Below are 21230 nucleotides of genomic sequence, written 5' to 3'. Positions count from 1 at the left end.
TGCTATTAAAACAACCCTTAAAAAAAAAAACTTGGGGTTTAATAACCCAGAGAATAACAACTAAAAGGCAAAATGAGATGGCTCAAATGGTTAATTGGTTGGGCTGTTATTTTGTACGGGTTCGTGTCATTTTAGAAACCACAGGCGGGTTTATAGCAATACAAGCCTACCTCAAGAAACAAGAAAAATCTCAAATGAACAAACTAACTTTACACCTAAAGGAACTAGAGAAAGAAGAACAAACAAAACCCAAAGTTAGTAGAAGGAAAGAAATCATAAACATCAGAGCAGAAATAAATGAAATAGAAACAAAGAAAACAATAGCAAAGATCAATAAAACTAAAAGCTGGTTCTTTGAGAAGATAAACAAAACTGATAAACCATTAGCCAGACTCATCAAGAAAAAGAGGGAGAGGACTCAAATCAATAAAATTAGAAATGAAAAAGAAGTTACAACAGACACTGCAGAAATACAAAGCATCCTAAGAGACTACTACAAGCAACTCTATGCCAATAAAATGGACAACCTGGAAGAAATGGACAAATTCTTAGAAAGGTATAACCTTCCAAGACTGAACCACGAAGAAATAGAAAAAATGAACAGACCAATCACAAGTAATGAAATTGAAAGTGATTAAAAATCTTCCAACAAACAAAAGTCCAGGACCAGATGGCTTCACAGGTGAATTCTATCAAACATTTAGAGAAGAGCTAACACCCATCCTTCTCAAACTCTTCCAAAAAATTGCAGAGAAAGGAACACTCCCAAACTCATTCTATGAGGTCACCATCACCCAATACCAAAACCAGACAAAGATACTACAAAAAAAGAAAATTACAGACCAATATCACTGATAAACATAGATGCAGAAATCCTCAACAAAATACTAGCAAACAGAATCCAACAACACATTAAAAGGATCATACACCACAATCAAGTGGGATTTATCCCAGGGATTCAAGGATTCTTCAATATACGCAAATCAATCAATGTGATACACCATATTAACAAACTGAAGAATAAAACCCATATGATCATCTCAATAGATGCAGAAAAAGCTTTTGACAAAATTCAACACCAACTTAAGATAAAAATTCTTCAGATGTGGGCATAGAGGGAACCTAACTCAACATAATGAAGGCCATATACGACAAACCCACAGCAAACATCATTCTCAATGGTGAAAAACTGAAAGCATTTCCTCTTAGATCAGGAACAAGACAAGGATTCCACAGTCACCACTATTACTCAACATAGTTTGGACGTCTTAGCCATGGCAACCAGAGAAGAAAAAGAAATAAAAGGAATACAAATTGGAAAAGAAGAAGAAAAAGTCACTGTTTTTAGATGACATGATACTATACATAGAGAATCCTAAAGATGCCACCAGAAAACTACTAAAGCTAATCAACGAATCTGGTAAGGTTGCAGGATACAAAATTAAAGCGCAGAAATCTCTTGCTTATACTCTAACAACGAAAGATCAGAAAGAGAAACTAAGGAAACAATCCCATTCACCATTGCAACAAAAAGAATAAAATACCTAGGAATAAACCTACCTAAGGAGGTAAAAGACCTGTACTCAGAAAACTATAAGACACTGATGAAAGAAATCAAAGATGACACAAACAGATGGAGAGATATACCATGTTCTTGGATTGGAAGCATCAATATTGTGAAAATGACTATACTACCCAAAGCAATCAACAGATTCAATGCAATCCCTATCAAATTACCAATGGCATTTTTTACAGAACTAGAACAAAAAGATCTTAAAATTTGTGTGCAGACACAAAAGACCCCAAACAGCCAAAGCAGTCTTGAGGGAAAAAAACGGAGCTGGAAGAATCAGACTCCCTGACTTCAGACTATACTACAAAGCTACAGTAATCAAGACAATATGGTACTGGCACAAAAACAGAAATATAGATCAATGGAACAGGATAGAAAGCCCAGAGATAAACCCATGCACCTATGGTCAACTAATCTATGATAAAGGAGGCAAGGATATACAATGGAGAAAAGACATTCTCTTCAGTAAGCGGTGCTGGGAAAACTGGACAGCTACATGTAAAAGAATGAAATTAGAACACTCCCTAACACCATACACAAAAATAAACTCAAAATGGATTAAAGAACTAAATGTAAGGCCAGACACTATAAAACTCTTAGAGGAAAACATAGGCAGAACACTCTATGACATAAATCACAGCAAGATCCTTTTTGACCCACCTCCTAGAGAAATGGAAATAAAAACAAAAATAAACAAATGGGACCTAATGAAACTTAAAAGCTTTTGCACAGCAAAGGCAACCATAAACAAGACGAAAAGACAACCCTCAGAATGAGAGAAAATATTTGCAAATGAAGCAACTGACAAAGGATTAATCTCCAAAATTTACAAGCAGCTCATGCAGCTCAATATCAAAAAAAAAAAAACCTCAGTCAAAAAATGGGCAGAAGACCTAAATAGACATTTCTCCAAAGAAGACATACAGGATGGCCAAGAAGCACATGAAAAGCTGCTCAACATCACTAATTATTACAGAAACGCAAATCAAAACTACAGTGAGGTATCACGTCACACCAGTTAGAATGGGCATCATCAGAAAATCTACAAGACTGACAATTTTTCTGGCGATGTGCCCATGACAGGAATGCTGGAAGAATGATCTAGCGATCAAATCACACCGCTGCAGACAACTCTGGCCCATCAGAAAACCTGCGAGGTGGATATGCCTCGCGGGCGACAAGACCTACAGTTCCGGCCAAATGCTGGGCTCCCCCAAGACCTGAGGAGAATGCTTAGCAGACCTCGGCTTTCAAGAAGCAAAGAGAAGGGGAGAAGGTGGACAACAGGACATAACACCAGTTGGCTTTTCACCAGGCTCTAGGGCCACAATGGGTTAAATAAAGTACAAGTGAAGGGGCCTCTAGTAAGAGCTGGTTCTAGAGAAGCTTTGAGAGGAGGACACCATGACCCTTAAAAGGCTTGACCTGTGCTCAGATCACAGCCCCACGGGCATTGGAGGAAAGACTGACAGTATACAGTCCAGGAAAATATATACTGAGCTAATATGAAAAATCTGCCCAAGTCCTGAGGCTCAGCCAGGTTTGCGACTCACCTTTTGTTTGCCCTTAATTGCTCAGTTAATTAGGACAAACACTTCCTAATGTCATCTCCTCTCCCCACCCCAGGGGTAGGAGAAGCAGCATCTGTCACCAGAGTCCGCAAACCCGGCAAATTGCTAAAGGGGATTTTTTTTAAAAATCAAAAAACAAGAGAGCCATCACCATGGTAACAGTGAACCCAGGAGGCCCGTCTGAAAAGTTCCCGGGAAAAGAACGTACCTCTCAGTTTGTACATCTCCCCATTGGCAGAGTACACGACCAGCATATGAGGCGCTTCGTCACTCAGGGACACGATGGCGCCAGACAGAGACAGGGCCCCTCGGGGCTTCTGGTGTTTGCTTTGCTCATTCACAAAATACTGCAGGATACCAGCCTCAAAATCCAGCACAAAGTACCTGTGTGGAGAAACCACAGTGCATCAGTTTTCTCTCCAAGCAAAGAAGAAAAAGAACATAATCCTTAGACTGACATCAAGGATCCCAATCCAGGATGCTGGAAGCTAAACGTCCCTGCCAGGCACCCACACAAGTCATCCCCGTGTAGGGAGAGAGCACCCAATTCTTAACAGAGCAGAACTTGTCATGGCCCCTGAGGCAAGGGCAAGGGCCAGGCCCATTCTCGATTGGGTGCAATGCCCATTCATACGTAAGCCTCAGAATGGTAAAGAAGAGGGAAGCATTGGGACACAGACTCTGGTAACAGGCTCCACGTGACTTCACAGGAACAGCTGAAATTCACAGCCCAGAAGCAGCAAGCTGGGCCAGACTCCAGCCAACAGCCTGGGCACTGTATGGGGCCTGAGCTCCAGAGCTGGTCAATCCAGCCAACTGGAGGTGCTCACACAGCCCCCTGGGCACCCTCCAGCGGGCCCTTCTGTGGATCACTTTTCACACAAAGGGACAAGAATTCCCTCCTCTCTGGGAGGCTGTAATGCCACTGGAGTCTACATTCAGGGTGAAAACAGGGAAACTGCTAGTTGCTTGAATCACTCAAACAAATCTTGGTAGCCGAGTACCTGGCCTGTTGATAGTCACCATCTATCACCAGGAAGCAATCAAGACAACTTCCCCTTCTCCACCAGGACGAGTTGTTTTCATGTGAGACCCACGTGCCCCCTGGGACCCAGAGGCTCACCACAACCCCTGCTGACTCTCCCAGCCTCTCACTTTCTGCTCCACCCACGCTGGCTCACCCAGCTGCCTTCCACCACTTTGCTCATGCTGTTTCCCCCACCTGGAGCAGTTACCCGAAGTGATACAGATTGTTACCAATCCACGACATCGAAACTCTTCCCACAACTGGGCTTCGCATCACCATCCAACTGCACCGTCAGTAGGTTTGTCTCATTAAAGAAAGAGTTGAGGCGTTGTCTGACACACATGGCGCACACAAGCCACAATACCAGTCTCAAATCAACCACGGCGCAATTGGGGGGTGGGAGGAAGCAAGTTCTTCATCAGCTTGAGATATACTTGCCACCCCCGTGGCTAGAACGTGGTTCCCTCCCCTATTTACTGCACGGTAACTTCAGGAACAACTCAGGTGCCACCAACTTGAGAAAGCGTCTCCTGACGAGGTCAAATCTTCCTCCCACAAGCTCTCACTTTGAACTCACCCCTCATGGCCCTGGCCTCATTGGGTGTCTACATTTGCAGGATTATGCGATTCAATGTCTGGTTCCCCCCAGACTCTACGCTGTTCGGAGGTGGACAGTGCCTGACACCTCACTGATGCTCAGTTAATATTTATTCAGTGAATGAATGAAAGGGAAAAAACTACCAAATTCCACCCTTTTCAATCCGTGCACCAAAGCAGCTGGGTCACCACTGTGAACTTGCAGAGGCACTGGAAAATATGTCACACTTCTGAGGGATATAGAGTGATGCTCAACATCGGTCAGATATAAAGCATACGAACAACTCAGGCAGTTTTCACAGTTTCGATACTAGTTGCACTGCATTCCTTTCAAAGACATAGCATCTTTGCAAAGCTGGGTTTTCAGCAGCTGCTGGGTTAACAAGGAAACATCGACAGGGAATAGGAAGAGGGCAACGATGCCAACAAAATCCCAAGGTTTGAGAGAGAAGCTGTGCAGAATCCGCAGACACACACAGTCCATCAACAAACACTTGCAGTTATTTAAGGGAGAAACATATTCATAACGTAGAAACATAAACATTTATGTTGATTAGTTTTTCAAAAGGCCACTGAGTTTTTAGGACATCAATGTACATGAAGTTGTTTGGAGCTGACTGCTTTAATAATAATTTTTTAAAAGCTGGAGCTTCCCTGGTGGCGCAGTGGTTGAGAGTCCGCCTGCCGATGCAGGGGACACGGGTTTGTGTCCCGGTCCGGGACGATCCCACATGCCGCGGAGCGGCTGGGCCCGTGAGCCATGGCCGCTGAGCCTGCGCGTCCGGAGCCTGTGCTCCGCAACGGGAGAGGCCACAACAGTGAGAGGCCCGCGTACAGCAAAAAAAAAAAAAAAAAAAAAAAGCTGACTGCTTTCATAATAAATGAAACTGTAGGATATTTTTTAACCTCTAAGCACCACGAACCAAGAAAGTTTACAAAATTCTGACTTAATTGATTCTCACAGTAACCAACAGACAGCCATCATTATTCCCCATTTTACAGGCACTAAGACTCAAAGAAACTCAAAATCTAAGTCCCACTTGTCTGTGTCCAAATCCACACCTGGTTCAGTCCAGCACTCACAAACTCTCCTTCGAGTCTCACGCAAGTCCCCCCGCTTGTCGCTTGCTCTGTGTCACCTCTCCTGTATCCACTTAGGTATTTTATTCTCCAAAGCTTCCTGCTCCAACAGAGCTAGCCGGGCTGAAAGCACCTTTGCCTGGCCACAGAGGTCCCACCTCATCCCCATCCCACAGAGCAGGCGCACCTGACGACCCAGGTCTCAACCCTCCAAAACTCCAATTCCTCTAAGAAACATTAATTATTTGTAACATTCCAAATGTCCTGGCCAAGGCTATTTACCTTTTTTACCCCTCTCCTTCCCTATCTCTCGAGTCACAATAATAAGGATATACTTCTGGTATCCACGATTAGCATGGATAAATCAAGACACAAAAATGTGCTCCTGGACCAGGACTATTCAAAGTGCGGTTCCTCGCCCAGCAGTATCAACATCACCTGGGAGCTTATCTGAAACGTAAATTCTTGGCCCCACCCAAGACGTGCTAAATCAGAAACCGGTGGGGGTGTGGGGCGGCCAGGAAGCTTCCAGGTGATTCTGATGCAGCTCAAATTTGAGAAGCACTGGCCTAAACTAATAGCTCATCACCCAATCCCTACCCTCCATTTCCAGGAGACACAAGCAGAATACATTACCCAGCTTTCCTCGTAAGGACGTGTGGCCATTTGAGCTGTAGCCAACAGAATGTGAGCAGAAGAAACGCAAGCCAGGCCTATAACATACAGACAGACAGACGCATGCACATGTGCGCACACACACACACACACACACACACACACACACACACATAGACATACAGATTGGAATGCAGACACCCTGCAGGGCAACTCGGGATCCACAACAGGTGTGGCAAAGACACAAGAGGGAAGCAGCCTGGATCCCCGAATTACCACCTGGAAGAGAGTCACCTCATTTCTACATGGATGAGAAAGAAGCTTCTGCTTATTAGGCCACTAAGATCAGTTAAAGAAGCCAGCCTGACAAATTCACAAAAAATATTTTTTAAATGTCTATTTTCACATCCTTCTACTTGAAATGTGCTCCTCTCCTCCCTTCTGTGATGTGAAGACCAAATTCCGTCAACGAGAGAATACCCGGGGTGATTTCTGAGCCGCCAGTGGTCACATTGTTCAAATGCTGACCCTGCGCTTCTCTTTAAGAGGAAATGTTCTCACGAAATTGAGTTATATGTAGTGAGGTGGATGGACCTAGAGTCTGTCATACACAGTGAAGTAAGTCAGAAAGAGAAAAACAAATACCGTATGCTAACACATATATATGGAATCTAAAAAAAAAAAAAAAGAAAGTGGTACTGATGAACCTAGTTGCAGGGCAGAAATAAAGAGGTAGACATAGAAAACGGACTTGAGGACATGGGTGGGAGGGCAAAGCTGGGGCGAAGTGAGAGTAGCAACGACATATACACACTACCGAATGTAAAATGGTTGTCTGGTGGGAAGCAGCAGCATAGCACAGGGAGATCAGTTCGGTGCTTTGCGATGACCTAGAGGGGTGGGATAGGGAGGGTGGGAGGGAGCCTCAAGAGGGAGGGGATATGGGGACATGTGTATGCATATGGCTGATTCACTTTGTTGTGCAACAGAAACTAACGCGGTATTGTGAGGCAATTATACTCCAATAAAGATCTATTAAAAAAAGAGCAAATGTTTTCCACGTGACCTATATTTAATGTCAGCACAGCCACGGTGACTGCAGCTGTGCAGACACGGCTCCTGGCAAATCACAGGATGAAGAGCAAGAATCCGTACAAGCGTAGGGAAGGAACCTCGGCTGCGACTACAGCATTCTGTGTCTCCAGCCGCCCCTGCACCCCCCAAACCGCTCTGGCAGAGCAGCAGTGTCCCCCATCCATAAACATGCCTCCTTTACACAGCAGAAAGTAGGAAAGGTACTGCATCGCACAACCTGAACAGGCTTCAAGGAAAAGGCAAGAGCAAGTGGCCCTCAACTCCCCTGCCCACCCCCCATCCACCCTGTGTCGTTGGCTGGAATGGAGAAAGGGCTGAACACCTCTCTCCCCTTTCTGCTCTGCCCGCTCATCAACCAGGCCCCCATCAGCCTTCCCCGCTCCCAGAAGCAGCTTCACAAACGCATCCTGCTCAGACCAACCATATATTTGCAAAGGACATTGTTAAGAAGCTGGTACCAGGAAATGAATTGAATACCGGGGGTTTTTTTCAATAAGGATGACGGAATAACCAGTTGAGGTCACATTATGCAGAATACGGGAACACATTAATGATTTTTCACATTACCTATTTCAAAATGACAACTTAATTCTAACCCCCTGCCTCAGGCAGAAAAAAAAACATATTTCCACTACTTCCTAAAATAGTTTTAATGCAAATGCACAGGTTTGAATCATGTGCACTAAGCAAGGTCATCAATAATTTACTCCTTTGCTAAAGACAGTTAAAAATTCGATCGTATTTGGAAGGGAGTGAAAGGAGAATACCTGATTAAAAATTACAACAGACTAAACATAAAGTGTTCTTTCAGGATGGTCTTTGAAAGTTGATTTAGATTGTGTCACATGCAGGTAGGAGCTGTCCACGCTGCACTACGAAGGGCATTGCCTGTGGGTCACATCCCCTGGGAGGAAAGAAATTACATTTGGATTCCCGCAGGGTCAGGGCTCTGGTCAGGCACTGCTGTTTGAAGCTTGCTGCTGTATCTGAAACTCATAGCTTTCATTCTAAATGGAAAAGTTAACCGTATTCCTGGATGAGGCTTCATTAAATGAGGTGCAAACGCCGGATAGAATCCTGAAACATTCTTTAAGGTTTTTCCCTCTGGAGAAATGAATAAGACGAACCTAATTCCTAGTGGGTTCTTTTCTAATTAGCATCTCGAGCTTTAGTTTGCAACTTAACCAATGTGCAGGTGAACTTAACTGTATACGGAGGGAACATATTTTAGGGACTATGTTAACAGACCAAAGAGGGTGCTGAGAGAGAAAAGAGAGAAAGAGGGGAGACATCAAACCAACCCATGAAAAGAGCCATCAGTCCCAATCAGGCCAGTTTCGGGGTGGCAGCCTCACCCCGTCCCAAAGCTGGGACCCGCGGCGAGTGGCAGGCCCGCCTCAGAAGGGCTGAGGACAGGCCACTGCTTCGAAAACAACATGTGAGCACGTGCACAGACGTAGACACACCTGCATGCACACACACTCACACACGCATACACATTCACGCTCACTTGAGCAGGCCTACACACAAAGTAGCTGCCCTTACCCATCACTGCTCTCCAAGCCTTGCCTCGCTGAGGGTCATCTGTCAACACCTGTAGCCTTTTAATTCCCACCCCCACCTGCCTGACATAGTTTCATGAAGGTTCAACTTCAGGATCTAGAAGTTGAAAACCAGACATATTTACTTTGAGAAGGTGGAGGCACACCAATGGCCATTAGCATCCAGTTAGGAGCAGAAAAATAAAGGGAAAGGATTGGGGGGATGGTGGGGAGGGACATGGGGGAATCAGTTCATTAATGCCAAGAAGCAGAAGGTACAAGCAAACTACAAGAGGGTTACAAAGAGGAAAAAAATGCAGTGAAAAAAAAATCTTTCGAACAGGAACTTTGCCAGACAGGCTTGCTGCTGACAAAAAGCTGAATCATTTCATCTAAACTGAAAAGTGAAAATTAAAGCAAGAGGAAAGGGCTTGAGAAGGGAGGTGATGGCCAGGCCCGTGATGCCTGAGCAGACACCTTTTACACCCACGGTACTACTTCCAGGAGGGAGTCAGGACCCCTCCCGTTCTCCATGGGGCTCCGCCGCTCACTCCACACCAGGCATGAGGCCCCGTCCACCACCCTCCACGCGCGAAAGCGGACCAAGCCCCCAGCTCGCACAGGCGTTTTTCCTGTTGGAATCTGCCTCACCTTCCCAGGCCCTCTATTTTCTTTCTTCTTTTCCCCCCTCGCCCCCACAGTATTTATTAACTATTTATCAAGAGAAGCTATTCTTGGTGGGAATGTAAATTGATACAGCCACTACAGACAACAGTATGGAGGTTCCTTAAAAAACTAAACATAGAACTACCATACAACCCAGCAATCCCACTACTGGATATATACCCTGAGAAAACCGTCATTCAAGAAGAGTCATGTACCACAACGTTCATTGCAGCTCTATTTACAACAGCCAGGTCATGGAAGTAACCTAAGTGTCCATCAACAGATGAATGGATAAAAAAGATGTGGCACATGTATACTATGGAATATCAGCCATAAAAAGAAATGAAATTGAGTTATTTGTAGTGAGGTGGATGGACCTAGAGACTGTCATACAGAGTGAAGTAAGTCAGAAAGAGAAAGACAAATACCGTATGCTAACACATATATATGAAATCTAAAAAAAAAAAATGGTTATGAAGAACCTAGGGACAGGACAAGAATAAAGACGCCAACCTACTAGAGAATGGACTTGAGGACACAGGGAGGAGGAAGGGTAAGCTGGGATGAAGTGAGAGACTGGCATGGACATATATACACTACCAAACATAAAATAGCTAGCTAGTGGGAAGCAGCCACATAGCACAGGGAGATCAGCTCGGTGCTTTGTGACCACCTAGAGGGGTGGGATAGGGAGGGTGGGAGGGAGATGCAAGAGGGAAGAGATATGGGAACATATGTATATGTATAACTGACTCACTTTGTTATAAAGCAGAAACTAACACACCATTGTGGAGCAATTATACTCCCATAAAGATGTTAAAAAAAAAAGAGAGAGAAGCTACTCTTTAGCCCAAATATTCACACTTCATAGTTCAAGAACACAGCTCAGTGACAAACTTCCATGGAACCGAACCCAAAGAAATTCTTTACATTCCAAAATACTTTGCACTCTGAAAGATGTCAACCTTCTTCACCGCCTCAGACTCTTTCACGGATTCATAATTTCTGAAGAAATCTGCATATGCCAGGCCCTCTGTCTTCTGAGAAGGTCCTGCTGGAGGCCACCTGTGCCTTGTCCTGGCCATGACAACAGTGACCTTTGTTCTTCAGCTAAAGACTCTTCTCTGGGTTGGGTGACTGACTGCCTAACTGTTCCAGAATCCCAGTCCACACGCCAGCAACACACCAAAATGGCAGCGGCTTGGTCCTGCCGGCCTGGGGCGTCCTGCTCTCCCTACAGTCCCAGGGAGGCCTTGCCCGGTGAAGGCACTACACACCCATATTCCAGGTTTCACCTGCCTTCCAATTCCCTCTTGCCCACAACCACCCGAAACAGCACCATTTCTGAGATCTAGTATCACCACGTTTCTACAACTTCCAACCTATTGCTTATAGAAAATAAAAACTCAAGGAAAATCAGCAAAGCAAAGCATACTCGTGAAGGGAAGGAGGATTTCAAATTGTGGGTGTATTTACCTAAGTTTACCTTAAATCTTCAAAAGGACTATCAGCTGCTGATCATTGATTGACCACCTCTCATCTTCAGAGATGAACGTATCAAAGTTTTCCCCAGAGTTACTTCCGTGGAGCTGCCTGTCTCACATAAGAGAGGGTGTCTCTGCCTCTCCAGGTGGGCCTATGACACATTGGTCACTGTGGTCTCCTTACCTCAGAAGGGTTCACACTCAAAACCCTTAGAGTTTCTGGCTTGAGAAAGAAGGGTAAATCTTCCAGAATTTCTCTCATGATAACCAAACTTCCTGGAGAGGATAGACGATGGATCCAAGCATCAAAACCTCACAAGGTTCCAAGGCACAGCACCTGCAGGCACCCTCGATCCCAGCCAAGTGTTGAAGTCTGGAATCCTCTCAACACAGGGTGATGGTGAGAGAAAAGCAGAGAGGCCTTCTTACATCTCTCAAATCCCTACTATTCAACCTGTCACCAGAGACTTCCACAACCGCCATCACCCCCCACCAAAAGCACTAAGTGAGAGACTCCAACACACTCCAGAAAGTACTAAACTGTCAGAGGGCCCTAAGGCACATCACCAACTCAGGGATAAATATACTCTGTCACATAACTCAGCCGTTATTAAAAATGTCCAGGCATGCAATACAAGTTCAACCTCAAATGTATCAGAGAAATGTCATGTACTATGGCCTGTCTATAGCAGAACCATTATGCTGGTCTTCAGATGTCTTAAAAATATATAAACTGAACCACTGATAAAAATGATTGCTAATGTTTACAGAGCGCTTTCTGTGTGTCACGCATTTGTGCTGCCATATTATCTCATTTACACCTCCCAGCGGTCCTAGGAAGTAGATGTGACCATAACCTCTTTCTACAGATGAAAATTTCAAGTGCAGAAAGGTAAAAAAACGTGCTCAAGGTCTTACGGAGAGGAAGTTAATGGGGTAGACATTAACCAGGGAATCTAGCCTTACAGGCCACGGCTCAAAACTAAGATAACTTGTGTTTATTAAAATACCGTTTTCACTACAAAGATGCAAAAACATAGGATCAAAACGGACAGACAGATAAGAAAAAAAAAATTAAACACAATCAGATTGGGAGATTTTTAGAATTCTCCTTTCACCCAGAGTTGGACAGATATGCAGAAAACAAACGGGGCTATATAGATTCAAAACAATATATTCCCAAGTTTTATTTCAAATGTTACAAATAATTACATATGCCAATGAAAAATATAACTTCTTTTTAGATGTGCATGGAACATTTTCCAAAATGTCGTCTATAAAAACATCAAACATCTAAAAGTAGAAATTTTATAGGGCACAATGTTTGCACCTCATAGCAAAATAACATCTGACATGTTAAATACTTAAAAATAATAAACTAATAGTATTAGTTTCAATAATATATTCACATATAATTATGTCATATTATATATTAGTATTAGGAGAAAATATGGGTGGATATTTTTAAACAGTTAGGGTGGGGAGGGCTCCATAACAAGAGATTGCAAAACCATAAAGAAAAGTATTGACACATATTCCTAAATTTAAAAAAATCTCCAGCTAAAAATAATCCATAAATAAAATTAAAAGACAACCAATAAAGCAGAGTTTTAAAAAAGAATACTGAAGTGTCTTGCCTTCTAAAAAGAATGTTTTTTTTACAGTTTGGGTTACTTCCTCCTGCTTCTGAATCAGCCTGGAAGCTTATTAAAAATGTGGATTCCTGACTCCCAGCCCATACTTAAAGAATCGGAGGCTTCCCTGGTGGCGCAGTGGTTGAGAGTCCGCCTGCCGATGCAGGGGACACGGGCTCGTGCCCCAGTCCGGGAAGATCCCACATGCCGCGGAGCGGCTGGGCCCGTGAGCCATGGCCGCTGAGCCTGCGCGTCCGGAGCCTGTGCTCCGCAACGGGAGAGGCCGCAACAGTGAGAGGCCCGCGTACAGCAAAAAAAAAGAATCAGATTCTTTGTGGCTGAGATCAGGAAATCAGGAAACTGAATTTCAAAGTTTGCCTAGATCACCCAAGTGGAAAAACCAGTACAAAATCGAGTCAGGATAAAACCTTAGAGTGTTACTCACACCCTGTTTTTTTTCTGGTCGTTCAAGCTTTTACCCCTAGGCATTCATTCAACAAACATCTCAGCACTATGGGCCCATGCAACCAAGCGGAATATATTATTTAAGCGTGAGCTGACCTCATTTTGTCTTGGTCTGAAAGAGCCAAAGCCCTGCTCCTAAATCACCACAGCTCAGGCAGTAGGTATCTTGGCTCTGTTACATTGGAAGTATTTTTGAGAAAGATTTAAAGAAAAGTTACGAAGTCACCAGGCCTGGAGTTCCTGTATAATCGGATCATCAACCAGCATCACGTAGGCGCCCACCTGCGCAGAGCAGCCCCAGGACCAGCCCAAGTGAAGCACCTGAAGCACCTGAAGATTAAGGGCCACTAGCCCGAGTGGCTGCTGCCTTGGGAACCACCTCACCTGACAAAGGACCAGCGTAACTCACAGTGAACTCTTAACACAAGATTTGATGTACTGCGCTTGGATTTGATCTATCATGACACTCCATCTGCTTTTAAAGACCAGGTGATTTAATACCAGGAGCAAGAACTGAGAGCTTTCTAACACAAGTTAGTACAGGCTCTCAGAATATTGCCCCGTCACCTTCTGAACTCCTATTAACTCTTAGGTTTCCAAGGACATTAGGTAAGAACTTCAACTACTACTTTAACTAAACTGTAAAATATCGAGACCCATCTTAACGCTCACAATTCATTTTCATTCTTGCCATCAACAACACATGGAACTTACCTGGGAATCCTTGAGATGGACCAAGTCTTGAATCAAGTCTCTGCCTATCACAAAGAGCTTCAACATATACATCAAGTCACAGTGAAAAGGATTCTGATACTGGCTAAAGCCCCGGGACAAAGACGAGTGGCAAGCCCAGGCCTGGTACCCATCAAAATGAAGAGAGATGGGAAGCTGGCCTGCGGAGACCAGGGAAGCAGTTAGGATCAGAAGCAGGCCCCTAGGCTCAGCTATTCTGCCCCAAATATCCAGCTGAGTCAGGCCCTAAGCCCCACTGTCCCTGGATCAGAGTGTCCTTTATTTTTCCCTATGGTTACACGGCATATAGGAAAGAGGTGTGATGTGGCAGCAAGAGGCCTGACTAGACCTGTGGTTTTCAAACATTTGCTGCATCAGAATCACCTGGAACCTTATTACGACACAAGTTCCTGTGCCCCTCCCCCAGATTCAGGAGGTCTGGGTGGAGCCAGAGAACTCTAGCAAGTTCCCATTTGACGGTGATGCTGCAGGTAGGACCACACTTTGAGAGCCACTGAATTCTCACTTTTGTGAACTTGGCCACGGTACTTATCCACCCTGAGCCTCGATGCCCACGCCTGCAAAAGCACAAAGCTGGCTCATTCTCTTTGGAACCATTCCACCATCGCTGTGCCTCAAGGTCTGTCTGGTTATAAAACTGGAACTTCCAAAAGTCCACATCACATTTCTGAATGCAGACAGTGAGTCGGATCCAATGCTCATATCGCATTGTATCAGCAACAGCAGTTTAGTTAACTGACTACAAAGCCAACAAGACAGAACTTAAAACACAAGCCAGTTTTTGCTCTTTTTTGGAGGTGCCATGGCAATATTATTTGGCAAGGTTCTCAGTGTGGTCAGCTGTACCATGTTCTGTGATACGGATAAAGCATTGTGGATACATTTACTCATTCTATGGTTAAACAAAAGAGAATCTACATAAGCCCAGCTATTTTTAAAGAATTTAGCTTTGGTTCCAAAACTAAGTTTTATTTCCAAGAATTCCCTTGTTTCTTAAAAAAAAAAATTTTTTTTAACTGAGTACCAACCTTGCTAGGCACTATATGCTAAATGCTAAAAAGATATTGGGTGGGGGGGCAACAAGGTCCCTGATCTGATGGGGGCTTGGAAAAATGGTGCCAACAGACAATAAAATATTTACAAAAATAAACGTATGACTATAGCTGTTCTGGGTCTCATTTCTCAAGACAAAATGTCCATGCACTGGTGAATGGATAAACAAACTGTGTTACATCCATACAATGGAATACTATTTAGCAATAAAAAGAACACAGTACTGATACATGCTACATGGGTGAACCTCAGAAATACGATGCTACATGAAAGAAACCAGATGCAAAAAGATTATATATTATATGATTTCATTTATGTGAAGCATCCAGAAAAGGGAAATTTATAGAGACAAAATGCAGATGAGCGGCTGTCTGGGGCTGAGGATGGGAACAGTATTAACTACACACTGGCTAGAGGAAATTATTTTTGCTGATAGGAATGTTCTCTAACTGGATTGTGGTGATAGTTGCACAACTATATAAATTAACTAAAAATTACTGAACCGTATACTTACAATGGGTCTATTTTATGGTGTGTAAATTATCCCTTAATAAAGGTGTTTTTTAAAAACTTCAACAATCCTGGCAATAGCCTAGACCAGGGTGGAGGTGACAGAATCACTGCAGGGGTACAATTGTCAGGACCTGATAATGAACTGGGAGTTCTGTTTGGGGACTGTTGCACTTCACACGCCTTGAAAACTTCCAAAAGGTGTTGACTAGCAATTGGATGAATGGAGTTGGAACCCAGAGAAGGTCTGAGCTGGAAATATAAAGATGAAATCATCTAAAAATAAGTAGCCATGGAAGCCAAAGCCATAGGTGAGATTGCACAGAAAGAGAATACAGGGAGGAGAAGTGGGGCAGGGATGAGGGGGCCCAGGATCAAGACGTGAGGAGCTACAACATTAAAGAAGAAAAGAGGCGGACAGAACAAGACAGAGAGGTAGGAGGAAAACCGGAACCCCAGAAAGAGAACGTTCACGAAGGCAGGAGTAATCACCTGTGTCAAATGCTAACAAAATGTCAGTAAGATGGGAACTGAAACATGTCTTCTTTGTGACTATACAAGATCTATTTGTATATTTAAAGAGTCATGGATTTCCATGACCCTAAGTTTATTGTGAAGCAAATCAGTTCCTGCTGGTGTACAAGCCCAACATGTACTGAGTCCATCAGCTGTTTCCCAATACTCATGTTCCATTTTTACTGGAAACAGTGGAAAGATGGATCTCTGGGTCGAAACCAGGGGCTGCAACCTCAGCTCTAGCTAGGATTAACTTGTGGTCTGAAACCAAGTATAGTGGGGACAGCGGACTACCTACCCCACCTACCAAATATCTATTGTCTCTCTCAAATCAAGAGAACTCCAATTTTTATCTGGGCCAATACATGATGCCAGAATACATTTCCCTGCCTTCCTTTCAGCTAGATGTGGTCATCTGACTAAGTTCTAGCTCATGAAGAACAGTGATGAATTAGATCCCTTCCCCTCCTCTACCTGCTTTTTTGGAAGGTAGATGTGATGGCTGGAATTCCAACACTCCTTTTGGACTTTGAGGACACGGCCACACCCTAGGGATGATGAAGCAGAAAGTAAGAAGGAGCATGGGTCTCTGAAATCTGTGGAACCCCCAAACCAACCCTGCAAAGCTTATGCAAAAAAGCATGCATGTACAATGGAATATTACTCAGCCATAAGAAAAGAATGAAATAATGCCATTTGCAGCAACATGGATGGACCTAGAGATGATCATACTAAATGAAGTAAGTCAGACAGACAAAGACAAATATCATATGATATTGCTTACAGGTGGAATCTAAAAATAAAAGATGCAAATGAATCTATTTACAAGACAGAAATAGACCCACAGACATAGAAAACAAACTTATGGTTACCAAAGGGAAAAGGGGGGAGAGATAAATTAGGAGTTTGGGATTAACACACACACACTACTAGATATAAAATAGATAAACAACAAGGACCTATACTATATAGCACAAGGAACTAGACTCAATACTTTATAACAACCTATAAGGGAAAAGAATATGAAAAAGAATATATATATATGTATATATATATATATATATGTACGTATGTATAACTGAATCACTGTGCTGTACACCTGCAACTAACACAATATTGTAAATCCACTCTACTTCAATTAAAAAATAAGTAAATAAAAAATAAACAAGAAGGATCTAAAGGTTAGCAACAACAAAAAATCCCTGCCTTTATCTTATGGTCCTTCTATGGAGGAGAGGAGGGAAGGTGGAAAAGACAATACTTGCTCAGATTGGCCTAACCCTCTGAGGTAGGTATCATTACTACCCCTTTCTAACCATGAAGAAACAGAGAGGGGCTCTCTTTTACCAGAGTCACACAGCCCATAAGCAGTAGAGATAACGTGAGCCCAGGCAATCTGCCCCTAAGCCCTGCACCATCCTGCCTGTCTCAGAAAGCGGTGAGCACACTAAATCTCCCCCCTCAGGACAAGGCGCCTCAGCCTTCAAGCACCTTCTAAGCAGGGGTGTGCGGTGGGAGAACGCACGGGTCAGGAAATGTCGACTATTCAGACTGCAAGTCAGAGGTGGGATGTCTGCTCAAACCAGTGAACTCGGCTGCCCAGTGGCAATTTCTCCTCTATGGATTCTGCAGGCAGCTAACATCAAAGAGACGGGGAGGAGAGGAGATGAAAGAGGAAAATCCAAACAGGACCGTCCAAAGAATTCTCACCAGGGCTGATGGGCTTCACCCCAGAGAGATCAGCGTCTTGCCTCTTGCGGCCGCCGTGGGCAGCTGGCTTGCTCACTGTCTCCCTGGTCCTCCAGGAAACCGAACACTCAGCAGGAGCATCGTAGCTCCCCCGCCTATGGATCTCAGGGCTGGGGAGGAAGGACAGGGCAGGCCTGGCAACTAGTCCCAGGCACTAATGCAAGAATAAGCCAAGATGACAGATGGGCAGATCAGATCAGCTCAGCTCAGGTTGCCACCAAGGGCCCTGGAAAAATACACACATTCCCAAAGGGAAATCCGCATGCTGGCTAGCTCTACCTGGCACATCATTAAACTAACCTGAAAGGGTCCAACATACCAAAAATGCTGCCCAAAACAAGATTAAAGTCTCAACTGTTCCTCCAACATATGCTCTGAGGCCTCCATGCAACACGATCCACCGCGACCACAACACCGGGGCCAAAACAAAGCCACCCTGAGGTCGCCGGGTTCTCCTGGGAGTTGTGGACACAGCACGCTCTCTGCGGACACAGAATCCTGAGCGGGGACACAGAGGTCCAAGTGTCCACACGTGCCCACTCGCCACCACAGACTCTCTCAGGGAGCCTGAGTCAAAATCATTTCCAACCTGGTCTGACCTTGTCAAGATCTGCGCCTGGGGAAGCCGCTGGTGTTTTGCCACTGAGCTCAAGGAAACGGAACCTCCCCAATTTTCTGGGGAAGAGGAGGTGTCAGCGAGTGGATAGAAGTCCCAGTTTTGAGGTTTTTCTCGAAAGAATTTTTCTAGATGCAACTACCAACATGTCTCTAGTGGCCACAAAACAAATGAACATACAACAAAGAAATCAGGTAAGAAAAGTATCTACCTCAAAGGACTTTTTTGAGAATTAAATAAGTTATTATTTGTAAGATGCTTAGAACAGTGTCTGGCACACTGCTAGCAATATATATATTCCACATATATAAACAATATATATACCCAAATATTTCTCAAATAGCGTATTGAGGAGATACTTAGCAATTACCCTTAAAAAAATCCTGGTCTTTTTTTTTTTTTTCATTTTACAATTAAGGAAAGAGCTTTTATTTTATTATTTTTGGTGCTAAGAACAGCAGGTTATGGAATTTACTATATTCTAGTTGCTGAGCTAACAGCTCTGTGACATAGATATTACTTCTATTCTACCAATAAAGAAACAATAAGCAGAAAGGAATCCTGGTCTTATTTTTTCAGGGGCATGTGTCTGTGATCTTGTACTGGATACACACCAGTCATGACTCCCTACTCCCCAAGTCACATGACGACAGCAAACCTGTCAACATGTCAAAGCGAGTGGCATTCCACAAAGAGCCTAATGGCTGCTCATCTCAATAATGAGATTTAGGAGGATGAAGATTAGTAAATATCAACTGAATCCCAAACATCAACGGTATTTTCCAAATCTGATTTGAAATGTCCACTACACCCTCTCCAGAACAAACATCTAACCCTTCTTAGCAAGACAGTTCAGCATTTCTTGCCAAGAAGCTGTCACTTGATTCGCCGTTCTGACTCTTCCCATCCCTCAAAGAGGGGGAAATAGGAGAAAGAGAGGAATGAAGAGATGTGTGTTCTCCACAGACAGGGACGGTCCAGCCTGAATTTTGAGCACCGGTGGCCACCGTTCGACCTTATTAATCTCCTCTCCTGTGGAGGCAACGTGAGTTTGGGGGCTCCCCACTAAGCTGTGTGGTATTTCAAGAACGCACTGCAGACAGTGCACTCAAAGACGTAAATATCAAGGACGGGCAGCATGACGACTATTTCGTTTGCCTGGTCAGTTACTTGCCACTTCAACTTGCAGACCAAGAGCAAACAAAACAGTCCACTTCACAAAAAGCTAATCTCCTTTCAGTTGATTCTTCAAGTTTCTCATACCCTCCCCCAACCATCTCTTAAATTGTTTTTCGTAAAATATATATGACCTGCCTGCTCCTACCACTCCCAGCCAGAATTCATCTCTCTTTCATCAACCCTCCTGCAGCTGACTGTTGGAGCTGAAAAGGTGGGAGATCACTTGGCTTCCTATTATCATTATTACTGTTATTATTATCATCATCATCACCATCATCAGTGACACAACTATCTCTGCCACCTAAGCTGGAAACTCCTTTGGGGCCATGTCACTTGATTAAGAATCCCTCTGGGCTGGGCACAGTACCTCGCATATGAAGGAGGCAAATACAAGTTCCCTGATGGACCAAGGTGAAGGTCAGTAAACAAAAACGTGTCCCTTCGTTATCATTTATTGTCCTCATTAACCTATTATCACCACCATCACAATCAGAATAGAAAGCTCTCTAAAACCAAAACTATTCTCCATCACCAAGAACATTTTTAGTACTCTATGAATACGCCTGAGAGACTCCACACCAGGATGGGAAACTTTGCTTTTGTGAAATCTCAAGTCATTGACTCTGCATCTTACCCAGTGTACTTATCCCTGATTAAAGACCAGCCAGTCAGCAGAATAATCAATCCCCAACCATTCAGGACCTAGTTCATCCATCTGGGGACCACCCTGAGTCCCCAGTCCCCTCCCCCACTGGCCACTCCTCTCTGAACAGGAAGAAAAGAGAACCAGGTTGGCTCCACGCAGCTGACCACGAGCAGATTGCATTCGAATTTCAGGGATAAGAGAGGCTGCACCTGATGGTGACAATAACAGTGTTAGGTCATCCATGGCTAACAGAGAACTCCCTGAAGTTAAACTTGATTTTGAAGACTCGTCATTCAGGTCCCTGAAGACAGCATACCTGCCAAACCCACTTCTGTAGAAGATTTCACGTCGAGAGAACTCTGATGGCTCTGGGAAGCTGAACATTTCCCCAGCCCTCTGGAGAATCAGGGAAACTACACAGCCTGCCTCTGAATTACTGATGTCATAATTTATTGAAAGGTCTCCATTAGGTCATAGGTCACACCCCAGACGCACTCAAGGGTCTGTGACTAGGAGTAAAAGCAACATGGAGCCAATGGTTCCCGAGCATTTGCAGTGCAAGGGTCCTATGGCCCCGAACCCAACCAGCACCCAGCACACCCAACACTCATCTGAGTCCTTATTTCATCATCTTATAAAATGCAGAGATATTCTTCACTCCATTTTATGCAAATGAAACCTAAGGCTGGTAAATTTAAGTGACTTTCCTGTTATCTCTCAGCTACTTTGTAAAAGGACTGGCTATTTGAACTTCTGGTCCATGGTTTATTTCATTAAATGATAAGGTTTCCTAAACTTAGGTTTACATTCACTACCAGGCATTCTTCTAGATGCTGGGGAAAGAGCAGTAAACAAAACAG

The 21230-nt window shown here is 43.9% G+C and overlaps 1 protein-coding gene across 6 annotated transcripts in view; it reads right to left on the bottom strand.

Annotated features, from left to right (window-relative positions):
- Positions 1-21230, bottom strand: part of OSBPL10 (oxysterol binding protein like 10) — a 373396-nt gene that overhangs the window by 188997 nt on the left and 163169 nt on the right. For all 6 annotated transcript variants that reach the window (XM_032647860.1, XM_032647862.1, XM_032647863.1 and 3 more), the window contains one exon: positions 3353-3528. In XM_032647860.1, coding sequence (XP_032503751.1) covers positions 3353-3528 — 176 coding nt within the window. The remainder of the gene's footprint in view (positions 1-3352; positions 3529-21230) is intronic.

This window comes from Phocoena sinus, chromosome 11 (assembly GCF_008692025.1).
Source record: "Phocoena sinus isolate mPhoSin1 chromosome 11, mPhoSin1.pri, whole genome shotgun sequence".
Classification (NCBI taxonomy): Eukaryota; Metazoa; Chordata; class Mammalia; order Artiodactyla; family Phocoenidae; genus Phocoena; species Phocoena sinus.
The sequence above is the reverse complement of the archived record's forward strand: the minus strand, read 5'-3'. Positions and strand labels throughout refer to the sequence as shown.